General features: G+C 47.4%; 1 protein-coding gene across 7 annotated transcripts in view; it reads left to right on the forward strand.

Moving 5' to 3' along the window:
- Positions 1-4,337: 4,337 nt before the first annotated feature.
- The window catches only part of FAM120B (family with sequence similarity 120B), a 55,941-nt gene continuing 47,842 nt past the window's right edge, over positions 4,338-12,436 (forward strand). For 2 of the 7 annotated variants that reach the window (XM_030500133.1, XM_030500134.1), the window contains exons 1-2: positions 7,128-8,465; positions 11,765-11,945. In XM_030500133.1, coding sequence (XP_030355993.1) covers positions 7,446-8,465; positions 11,765-11,945 — 1,201 coding nt within the window. In that variant the 5' untranslated portion in view covers positions 7,128-7,445. Of the gene's footprint in view, positions 4,476-4,576; positions 5,754-6,337; positions 6,755-7,127; positions 8,466-11,764; positions 11,946-12,436 lie in introns of those variants that run through there. The other 5 variants (XM_030500132.1, XM_030500128.1, XM_030500131.1 and 2 more) reach the window with 5 other exon arrangements.

Raw genomic sequence — 12,436 nt, forward strand, 5'->3', positions numbered from 1 at the left:
AGCGAAAGCTTAAATGTACAGGAATGTTGGTGTTTGCGTTTGGGGTTTCCCCCCCACCCTGGAGTTTTTACCTAGGCAGAGAGGGGAGCAGCGATCCCGCAGGCACCGTGCGAGGGCGAGGGGAAGGCGGCGGGTCCAGGCGGACCGGCCGCCCCCCCCCCGCCGCGATGCCCATCCTCTGCTGCGACGGGGACCGGGACACACACACACGACACCCGGCAGCAACGCCGGATTGAACCGTACATTACTTTTGCCACCTAGCGTCAGCATCTTCGCAAGTGGCTTGCCGCTGCTTCGCAAATTTGGCTGCGGCGTTATCCCCGGGAAAGGGAAAGAGAGGGGGGAAAATATGACTTCGTATATGAGTTACTAAGCGAGTGTGGTCGAGGGGGGGGCTTGATATTTGGGGGTAGCCCGTCGATGGGGCGAGAAATGATGTATCACCGCGGATCTTTTAATCTGCGAGAGATAGAAAGTTGGTCCATCAGCATCCCCTTGCTTTAAAAACCTGGAAATAAAAAGTTACACGCGCGAGGGCTTTAACCCAGCGATAGGGAGGGGGGGGAAAAAAAAAACCAACCCGAAAAAACTTGCCCCCAAATCCTTAACAACCCCCCTTCGGTACCGGGTATTTGTTAAATTGACGTGGCACAGATTTCTCGATTACCGCTGCTGAGCGTGACTGAAAGGCGCCGTGAGAGCCGGCAGGATCCTGCCCACGGCGCTCATTCTTCTCCGGCTTAATTTATGCCACGCGATTCTGTATTGGGGAAATCAAGCAGAAAGCTCCTTTTTCTGCTTTTTTCCCCCCTCTCCCTCTCTCTTTCAGATGCTGGGCTAACGGGGAGACTGTTTAACTTAAGTGTTTCTATAGGAGGCTGTTGTAGTTTAACTCCTGCCCACCAGTAGCTGAGGCGAACAAAGGAGGGACTCGAGGTCCAACTATTCATCCATTCTCTGCACTTTAATTTTCATTGATTTCGAAGACAAGGGGAGCCCTTAGGGATTCTCGCTGAAGGGGGATGACACGCCTTTAGACGCGATCAGCCCCCCAGCCAGCCATCTGCTCCCAACCAAATGGCGCTTTTTCGTTCCCAACCGCGTGTCTCCGCACCGCGCTCGCCCGTCGCCCCCCGCGCCGCCCCGGCGCTGCTAACCGCGCACCGACACCGACCCCCGCGCACGGGGACGGGCGATCGCTCCCACACCGACGCCCGAGGCCCGGCCGCGCCCGCCCCGCCGGAGAGAACGGCGGCGGGAACCCCGGGGGCGGGGTGCGGTGACCCCGCACGGCCGGAATGCGGCGGGCCCGGCCACGGGTGGCAGCGATTCAGTGGGGCGGGTGCGGTATTGTGCTCTCCCTCCCTAACCTAATCGATACCGTCCCCGCAACCACCCCCCGCCTCTGCCGCGGGCGGGGGGGATTTACGGTCCCGCCGCGCAGCACCGCGGCCGAGAGCGCCCCGTCAGCCGCGGCCTTTATTTCTAAGCGAGCCAGATGATGGGAAAAGTCACTTCAAAAGGATGTGCGTGTGTGTGTTAATTAGGGCGAAGCGCTGCCATCGCTGGCGCGCAACCCTGATTTTTCCCGGGACGGAGGGCTCCGGGCATATGGCGAACGGTGCGCCGGCGGAGGGACGTGTACGTGTGGAGCTATGTGTAGCCGAGTGTGCATAATATTTTAATTAGGTCTATAGTCCCTACGGAGGTATGTGTGCGCGGCTGCCCCTCCGCCGCTGCCCTCCCCGCACGCCCCCTTCACCTGTCCCCCCGGGACGGGATGGGACGGGATGGCAGGGCAGGGGAGGGGAGGGCAGGGCAGGGCTGAGCAGGCGGGGCACCGCCGGGCCGGGGCTCTGTCTCCCCCTCCGGCCCCGGGCTCGGCGGCGTGCCCGGGATGCGGGTTCTGCCCGGGGCCCCGCCACCGAGCGCCCCAACCCGACCCGAGTCGGGCGGGCGGGGGGCGCGGAGGTGCCGGAGGGGAGCTGCGCCGGCCTTGCCGTGTGCGGGGAGGGGGATTAAGAAGTTTAGCGTGTAGGTTAGCCCAAAGTTGCAAAGGCATGTGCTGATTAGAATAAGAAAGGGCAGTCGCGTGGCTCAGCTGGCACACAGCGAGGCCAGATGATAGATAAGCAGCTCTGGGCCTTCCCTCCCCCCCTCCCCAGCCCCCTTTTTCAAATCGCAAATCATCTGCTCCGGCCCTATCCTAGCCCCTCATTTTCATGACAATGGTTGTGTGTTTACCTGTGATCCTGGGACGGAGCATTCCTTTGTCTCCCGAGGAGATTACCGCAGCCAGCTGCTCTCCAACCCTTCCCTGGGCAAATCCCGAAGCGGCCCCTATATGTGTTTTACTGATTGCGCACGAGGAGAAAGCGAGATCCCCCCCGTTCCCCCGGCCCCGTTCCCCTGCGCTACTTGTTTGTTTGGGTTTGCTCCCTGGCTTGCTTCCGACGGGATTTTCTTCGTGGGAAACTACGAGGGATAAAATTGGTCACTCGTGTGCGTAAACTGCCGTTGCTCTCGGAGCAGCGGAGCACCGCCCGCCCGGGGGGGGCAGAGCCGTGGGGCCTCCCGGCGACGATGGGACAGCAGGGGCTCGGGGGAAGGAGGCTTCCCCCGCCTTGCTCCCCCCGGTCAGGAACAGTACCCTCCCCCGAAGCCTCTCGTGGGTGCCCCGGGCCGGGCGATCCTGCCGCCTGCCCCCCTCCCGCCCCGGTCTCTGCTCCGGGATGCAGCGATTCAAACGCTCCCATCACCCGCGCCCCGCCGGGGAGCAGCGCGGCCTCGTGTTCTGGGGATCTCTTTGCCTCCCTTGGAACTCCGAGGACACTCGCGATCTTCTCCATGCTAGAAGCCACGGACCGCGTCTGCATTCCTTCCGTGATCCCGAGATCTACCCTCTGCCCCAGCACCCATCACCCCCTTGGGGAAGCCTGGCATAGCCCTGTGCAACGCAGAGGTCTGCCTTGTCTTGGCCAGGGTGTCACAGGGCAGAAAGGGCGAGCGGTCGGGCTCCTGTCATATACATGGAATGAAAAACGTGACGGCATTTCTCAGAAAAATGTTTTGTATTCCAGCCATGAGATTTCACTGGATGGTTGGAAAGATTCCCTTCTGCTACCAACCTTGGTAGCAATATTCACTGCGTTCACCAGTTCTCATAGGGAAAACCCCTCTTCTCTTTTCCCTGGTTTTATTAATCATCATCTTCAGCCAGAACTCTACCACTGTAGCTGTAAACCACCATTCCAGAGAGTAGCTGCGCAAGCCCCTCTCATGCTGCGACACCAGCCCAGCGTGCCGCTGTCCTGTACTGCCTTTCACGCGTGAAGGGGTTTTCTGCTCCCCTGTGGCCCGCAGCCCCCTTGGCACAGTACACACATCTTGTCGCTGCGCAAAACCTGCTGCTAATAAACTCTGGGGGTGGAGGCAGCAATTTGAGTGTATGTTTCCAGGGCTTTCCAAGCCACTTCCAATTTGAGTAGTTTTCATTTCTTTCCTCATCTCTCCGTGTGAAGGAAAGGAGGAGGGGAGGGAGAAGGTGGGGGCAGAAACTCCTCTGCAGAAGGTGATTATGAGAAAGAGGATGGGTATGGACGGGGCGGGCCCGGGCTTTTGGAAATGCTCTCCCCTTTTCTGAGAGCATCTGCCCGGAGACGAACAGATGTGGGCACCTGCGGTGACAGGCCACATATGCTCCATCCTATTCACAGGCATTCAGACACGGCTACAATGGTGAGGCTTTGTGCACGCCGAGTCACCAAATATATTAATCTGCGCTCCCCAGAGCACCGCTCTGTTTAATTTTTCACCGGCAATAACATCTGATCTAAACCCCCACCGGCTCCCCCGGGTCCCTCTGCCCCCCCGGAGAAGATGTGGAGTTATTCAGGTCCCCACACCTGTTGCTGGCGGGGTGGAAGCGGGTCATGGTCCCCGCACGCCTGCAGCCAGGCCGGTGCCCCGGGGGAAACGGGGCTCCCCTCCAGCGGCGAGGGCCGAGCAAACCCAAGCCAAGCCCCCGGCTGCCGAGGCCGCTTTGTTTACCCAATGCGGGCGCCACGGGGCCACATTAACCTCCGCTGTACGACTCGGGAGTTCCCCGAGTCACTGCGCGACGCTTTCATCTCCCCCCGTGCGCCGCCCGCCCGGCCCCGGCTCCTTCGGGGTACAACGGCCCCTCCGGCCCTATTGCGGCCGTACGAAGCAGCAGGACTCCAGGCCGCGGGCGGGGCTCAAACCACCCCGGCCCCCTGGCCCCGCACCGCTGCCGTGCGGTGGGGCCCGCTGCAGCCACCTGGCCCGGGCGGGGCGGCGGGGGGGGGGGAGGGGGGGCACGGCTACCGGCACAGCAGCGGCGGCGGCGGTACCGGTGGCACCTATAGCCTGCTGCCGACAGGCCAGGTCGGCCCCGCACCGCCACCCGGCGCATGCGCGGCCCCACCCCGCGGGAAGCGGAAGCGTCGGCTCGGGTCAGTGCCGGGGTGCCGTGGGGACGGGGCGGACGGGTGCTTAACGGGCGGGCAGTGCGGGCCTGGGGGAAGCGGGGGGGCGGCTTGTGGGCGGTGGGGGCGGCCGGAGCCCCGGTTCTAGCTCGCAGCCTGGCCCTGGTGCTGCGTGGCCTCGCCCGGTGCAGGCCTCGGCCCTCCCTTGTAAGACGGCCGGTACCGGCCCTTCAAGGCAGCGGGACTGCGGGCCCGGCGCGGAGGGCTTTGCTCCTTGTCCCTTGTGCTGTGGGAGCTTGTGAGGGCTGAAGCTGTTACTGCTGTTGCTGCTAACAGCTCTTCGCAGTGCTGTGTGTTACCATGGGTGTAGTAAACTTTGTGTCGTGATGGTTGCTGGCTGACGAGGTGAAATCTAGTGTTATCATGAGCTGTTGTGGGGGTCATCTCTCCAAATAAAACCACGGGTGCGAAGGAACGTTTTTGGTCATTTTGGTTTGTGGAGAAAACTCCCCCCCTTCCCCACTCTTTAATTTTTATTATGCTTTCAGTGTGTTTGATAGCAATATTAAAATGCTAGTAGTGGCCAAGATGCTTGCGTATTGTTTGGATGTGAACTTGATTAAGCTAAACTAGAATGGATTTTTTTTTTTCCCCTGATAATCTGTATCATAGACTTGTTTAAATTGTTAGGCAAGAGGAGTGCTTCAAATACAGGTGTGAGGAGGTGGAAAAATGTTTCCACTTACTACAGTATAGTAACTAAGTAACTGTTTAGTAACTTACAGCTGGTAGTAGTTTACCGCACTTATTGCTCAAGTTGTGTTGCCACTACGGACAGAATCATAACTAAAGTTTGCTCGGACACAGCATCTGTGTGGTGACCTCAGACCATTTAATCTGACAGCATGTGTTAATGTCTGAAACATGATGGCCTTCACCCTCATTGTTAGGTCTCCATGGAAAATAATAAAACCCAATAGCCTACCAGCGCTCAAAACTATTTTGAATTAGAGGTGCAGCTTTCCTGGAAAAGCAAATGTCTGGAGCCTTAAGGACACCCAGGTAACGCTGAAAGTAACATAGTAGAGGGCAGGGCCCTACTTTGTATCCGTGTGCAGCTATGAAGTAGGTTCATACACATTTATTTCTGATTTTATAACAGTGAGGTCTGCTGTATGATCTCAGCTTTATTTTGTATTTATTTCATATTGCATTGTATAAGGAAGGCATTTTTTTTATGATGAGAAGCACTGGAACAGATTGCCCACATTGCTGCTGGATGTCTCATCCCTGGAAACATTCAAGGTGAGGCTGGACAGGGCTCTGGGCAACATGATCTAGTTGAAGATGTCCTTGCTCGTTGCATTGGGGGTTGAACTGGATGACCTTTTAAAGGTCCCTTCCAACCCAAACTATTCTATGATTCTGTGTTTAAAGAGGGTGGTATGCAGAAAGTGCATCTGGAGATAATTAGTTATTTAACCTCTGCAGACTCAGGAATACCTTGAAAAGCTATCAATTCATAATACTTTTATGAATTCAAGCTTCTCTTTTTTTTTTTTTTTTTTTCATTTCTGAAAACAGTAAGTGTGTGTCTTGTAATGTAACACTCCGGAGACAATCTGTTCTTGAAATGTCAGAAACTCATAGTGTGAAAACCAGGAAAAATCTTACCTGTTTAATTAAAACAGTGAAATTCATCACTGTTTAGCTGAGAAAAGGTTTTGACTTTCAAGTAAAATCAAAATAAGCCCAAAATGTTTTCTGAGAATAAAGAAGAAAACAAAGCTTGATGGAGCTTGTTACTTCTGTTTTTCACTGGAAGGTCCTTTAAAATAAAATAGTGCTGTGGTAGAGGAGACTGATGCTGTAGTAGCAGGAGGAGCACATCTGTGGTAGAGGTTATGCCAAACTTGTGTTGTGATTTCTAGAAATAAAAATGGAGGTCATCAACGTTTTCATTTTATCCCACAACTTTCTCTACAGAACACGTGATTGGTTCATTTGGTATGCTATCAAGTTCTACCACAGAATTCAGACGCTCTCTTCTTCAGTCTTTTGATATTTCCCAAACTGAAAATAAGCTTATTCCATTTGTAATTGTTTAATGTCTAGCTAATGTTTGCATGTGCCTTTTAAAATAGATTGGTTCAAAATGCTGTGCGTATTAGAAATCCCATTTAATATATTAACTTACTCGTTAATCTTATTATTAATGATAGCCAGATTTGTAGATTCACAAAATATAGGTAAACCTCTAATTCTTTAAACAGATCTTGAAAATTATGTCTGCAAATGACAGAATGGTACAGTGGATTGAATTTCTGATTCGAAGCAGAACTGATACTACCAAAATCATTGCAGAAGTAGGGGTATTGCAACTAGTGCCGTATCAGTGGACTACTGCCTGTAAGCTCAGATGGTAACTGAACCATTTGCACAATCAAGGCACAGGACTGATTTCCAAAGTTACTAATTTTTTTCCCACTGACTTCAGTTAAAGACATTTGTATACTACTTAGTGTGAAAATCAAGCCATTAATTCCTGTGTTGTACACTCAGATGTTATATGGCTTTTGATTACTTCTATACTTGTTTTTCTAGTAGTGCCTACATTTCTATATTTTATTCTATTCTGAATTTTTTCAGTCATACTGAAGAAAACCTTTTGATATTTATAGTTTTCACTGATAGAAAAACAGAAGTGAAAGGCAAAGTCAATGGGCACTTACATCCAGTTTGTTGATGGGAAGAAAACTGGTTCAAACTGTTTAAAAGCCAGGACAACAAAGCAAACTATCAGCAAAAGCAGAAAAATAACAGTTCAGTTTCTATGCTGTTTGGTTGTTGTTTTTTGTTTGTTTGCTTTCTGTTTTGTTTTGCTCTTTTGTTTGTTTGGGGTTTTTTATTGTATAATTCTGTTACGTTTCTCAGTATTGCATTTAGAATATTGTTTTTATTCTTCTTTCAGACTGCTGTGAGTTTCAGAGATCAGCCATGGGCATTAAAGGTTTGCAGGGATTTATGGCGAGAGTTTGCCCTGATGCATGCAGAACAGTAGATCTGAGAGAAATGGCAGAAAAACATTGCATCGATCATCCTGATTCTCCGCCTGTTATTGCAGTAGATGCCATGAGTTGTGTTAGATACTGGTACACACCAGAATCCTGGGTGTGTGGTGGCCAGTGGCGGGAGTTCCTTGCCATTTTAGAGAATTTTATTGAAGCTTTTACAGCAGCTGGTATCAAGTTGGTGTTTTTCTTTGACGGAGTGGTAGAATCGAAAAAGAGAGATGAGTGGGTCAAACGGAGGTTGCAGAATAACAAGGAAATAGCCAGAGTATTTCAGTTTATCAAGACTCACAGGAAACAACCAGGGAGAGAAATGTTCATGATTCCTTCAGCTTTGCCTACTTTTGCACGTTTTGCCCTGAAGTCACTCGGTCAAAAAACAGTATGCACATTGCAAGAGGCAGACTTTGAGGTGGCTGCATATGGTTTGCAACATAACTGCATAGGAATTCTTGGGCAAGATAGTGACTACCTCATCTATAATACATGCCCCTACTTTTCCATTGAGAAGCTCCGTTTGGACAGGCTGGTCACTGTTATGTACTCTCGAGAAGATCTTTGTCGTGCATTGGGTCTTAGTTTGACACACCTCCCTCTCTTTGCTTGCTTGCTTGGCAACGATGTTGTTCCAGAAAACTTGTTGGAAGGCTTTTGGCATAAATGTTTAGTCAACAGTCCCCATAAGAATAACAGCTACAACAGAAGAACAAACATATTTTTTGCTGTAGCAAATTACATCTCAAAAGTTCCATGGTCATACAGCGGCCTGAAACACTTAGAAGAGATTCTACCACTGGGATCAGACAAGACATTGCTTTACAGAGGAGTGGAGTCCTATCTTTTGCCTGGGCAGCAGTCTCCATGGATTCCTCCCAAAGTAACAAATTGCCAGATGTTTTCCCTTCAACAAGAAACATCCATGTGTCAAGATAAAGAAATCTTTCAGGTACCTTGTTTTTTAAAACTTCATGGTCACTTGATGCCATGACTACTTAGTGGAAGTCAGTAATGAGTACACCGAACCTATTGATTGAAATTTGCTTGAGTAAAATCTACTGTCTGTTAAGTACAGCCATGGTTAGAACTATTACATGCATCACCATGAAAGCAGATGCTGCACATTTAATTAAAAGTGGTTCCTCTCTTTTTGAAGCATCAAGCAGTTCAAATAATGGGGAGCAGCTTCTGTATAGGCCTGCAGCTGAGTATAGACACGTACTTTCCATGTATTGCATGATGTAATGATACGCTTTTTACTTTGAGAATCCACAGGTCAGCTACAGCTCTTTTGTGGTCTGCTTGGCTGTACCTGGCACATGCAGTCAAAATACCAAAAGGAGCTGTGCTAAGAATGCAGAAGTTGAAATTGCTCTTGTGGAGGAGATGAGGAAACTTCTTATAAATCTGTATTTTGTGATTTTTGGGTCAGGTTAATTATCCTTCAGATTTATTGTCCCTGAAGTAACCAAAAGCACTTTGAGGGGCTTGTTAATTCTAGAAGGACAGGGACACCCTAGCAAGTTTCACTGATGGCTTCCCATGTGGGCAGAGATGTTCTCGTGTTGGAGTAAGAAGTGGTATGTGAGATTGGGTCATTCTAAGAGAATGGATATATTAGCTAGAGTAACCTACTTGGCTAATAGAAACTGACCTACCATGCATCAGAGTTTATGCAGTAGTAGGAGGTCTAGAGTGCATTTCTATAAATTCTTGTCAATGAAGGTAACATACTGAGATTTAATTAAGAAAAAAAGCTAAACAAAAAAACCCCGCCACCAACAAATCTATATGAGGTAGTGTATTGTAGACCCTATATTAGTCATCTGTTACTCCCTGTTTTGTTAGGTCCCTACAGACCTCAAATAGAGCACCTTGTTTTTCTGTCTGTTATCTTGAACATTTTCTTTGAAATTATTTTTTCTGTTTTCTTATATTACTCTAAAGTAATCTTATAATTTACAAACTTTTTTCTTAAAAATATTTTAAAACTACATTGTAACCTATGCAATACTCATTTCAGCTAAGCTGCAGATAGATTTGGGTGTTTTTATTAACCACACATAGATGCAATACATGTCACTTTCAATTGAAATCGTTAAATAAAGATGTTATTAAAAAAAAACCCAACACCAAAACCAACCCTGCATCTTAATAAGGTGTTGAAAAATACTGTTTATACTTGAAGTGCAAGGAAAAATTGGCCAGAATGTAATTATCTAGCTTGGATTGTGGCTAGGACAATAGTGGTAATATCCTTACTCCTTAAGAGAATGGGCCATGTGGTCTTTATGACAAGTGGTCGTTATTTCTAGGCTTGATCTTTCATTTGAGGACTTGCAGTTCTCTAGTGTCATGCTGAGCTACTGCTGTAATAAAATAATAATGTTTAGAAACTCCACCGAAGAATGCCTCACTTGCTGCATAATTCCTATGTTAAGCCAGTTCCTGGGCCAAGGAAATTGCAGTCAAAGTTGTAGACATGTGAACTTGTCTTTTGGTTTTGTTACAGGTGTTTAAATATTGTATATGTAATGGGTGTGCTTTGCTTCATATTTTGAAAACCATATGCAGTTCTGCTTACCTTCCGCATAATCTGAACTGCATGTAAATAACATACACAGCTCAGTTCCAACTTTGAGGACACGTTCCTGCTTCCCCCTGAACAGAATGTGACTTTCTACCTGACTGTAGGTGTAAATCAAAAATATTTTTCAAGATACAGCATTGAATACAGCAATTCTTTTGAAATCAGCTTGTATTTTTTCAGTACATAAGGATGTGTAAATTATTGGCAAACTAGTATTTTCAGATGATCTCATATCTGTGACCGTGGTTTATATGAAATAGTTCAATGCTTCATTCAAACTATGCTTAGAAATACTTAACTATTTGGTTTTTGTTTTATACAAAAGTAGATTTGAGGGATTACGTTGTTTACATATATTAAGGATGCAGAAGTATTTATTCCAGAGCAACCATTAATTTATGACTATAAAAAATGTTTTGTTGATTGGCATTGTATATGGAAGCCTATCATTGATTTTATGTGAGAATTTCTTCTAGAGAAGAAATTTTATGTGAGATCTTATGTGAGAATTTCAGTAGAATTAGTTTTGATCAGTAATGACCCAGTGATTGCCTGCAGCTTTGACCTCCTGAGTTCCCAGGTTTGCAGATAGTGGATTTCTGCAGAGATGGTGAATTTGGCGCTGGCCAGTGGTCTGGTAATTTCCAGTGACGTAGCTGTATGGATGGCACAACCCATATAATACAGATAGGGTGACGCTTGCTGGGAATGGAGAGCAGAGAAATTCTGTGCCTGCTCACCATATGGCACGGGTCCTGGAGAATTTATCAGTGGTACCCCATGGGAAAAATTGGCTCAGCTCAGCTGTTTGTACACTCCCATAGTTGTGGTCTGAGGTTGTGAAGTAGAAAATCTGTCTGGCTTTGCACTTGGCCAGTCCAAGTTACAAGTATTCCTGGTTGAAATTCTGCACTGCCTGAGAGTAGCATTATTGCTTCTGCACCTATGCTGCTTCAGACCCGCGGTCCCTGTTGGTACAGAGGCTGCTTGTAGCCAGCTGCTGTAGCCAGATGTATCTGCATGCAGTGCATGGTTAATATGCATCCTGGGTGATGCTACGGTTCTGCTTTTCAGCAACAGCCTGCAGGCCTGGTATTCCTCACTAGAGTAGATTGTATTTCTTCTCTTGGGGAAAAGCTATTGCAAAGTAAAAGTGTGGTGAGTGTAAGTGTTGTAGTTTCACCACAATGTATACTATGCAAAGTCAGCTCCATAAAGAAATGGATTTGTCTTATGTAGTTCATCTTGCAATAAAAGTTTGGGTTTTGTTGTGCCTTCTGTCACTATTTAAAGAGGGAACATGCATTTTCAGATGACTAAAGGAGGGCAGCTCATTTTTCTGTGTCTGAATTCAGATTCATTTTAAGAATAATTACTCTCTAAAAAACTGTCATTACCCCCCCCCAAGTTTTAAGAGTTCAGGGAGGGGCTAAGAAAGGCAATGATGAGTTTCCTGGGGATTCCTGTCCCCAGAAAGGTAGATATCTGAAAATATACTATACTGGTGTTACCTGAAAAAGCACTTGTTCCCACCTTGGCCATTCACTCCATTTCCACTGCTAGAGAAAGTACTATTTCCTTCAACAGTGAAAATACATTTTGTTCCTTTGTAATCCTCCTTAATTTTGGAGATAATGCTGCCTTCTTTCTTTGAACAGTTAGCTAAAGAACAGCATGTCCAATCTGAAAATTACACAATCTTCAATATCCTGAGTAAGGGAGAGATTGTATGCAGCAACTCTTTGGAAGATGAATCTGATACAGAGATTCCTGGACAGGCACTTATCTACCGCCCTGCTCGTCAGCATATTTACTCTATCTTGTTGGAATCTGGAAAAGGTAAGGATTAAACTACTTATACCGCTATTCAGGTATACTTTCCATTTTGAAATATGAAATCTTGAATTCATTTTTTCAGTGGCTACATCAGCATGGCATTTAGGATAAAAACTGTGGGCAGCTGAATGTACTTCTTAAGGAATAAAGAGAAAATGTGACAATGAGATTGCAGGTTTTCTACATGCTGTTAAATTTCAGTGCTTTTAAAGGGATTTTTTTTAATTGGGTTTTTTTTCTTGTTAAATGTGAAGTTGTGAAAGTTGTTAATGATCAAGAGATTGAGCAGAACAATGACATTTAGAAGATTTTAAGTTTGAGAGAATATGAAACCTTATGTTGTATTGATAAGTGTAGCTCCTGATGAATTAGTGAGTAGTAATACACTTCTGCAAAACAGTAATGCACTGTTAAAGTCTTACCTTCTGTTGATTTTAAGTCTGCAATTTTAAGAACAGGGGATAGTCAAATATAGTTACTGTAGTAACACTAAT

The sequence above is a fragment of the Strigops habroptila genome, chromosome 10 (assembly GCF_004027225.2).
Source record: "Strigops habroptila isolate Jane chromosome 10, bStrHab1.2.pri, whole genome shotgun sequence".
NCBI lineage: Eukaryota > Metazoa > Chordata > Aves > Psittaciformes > Psittacidae > Strigops > Strigops habroptila.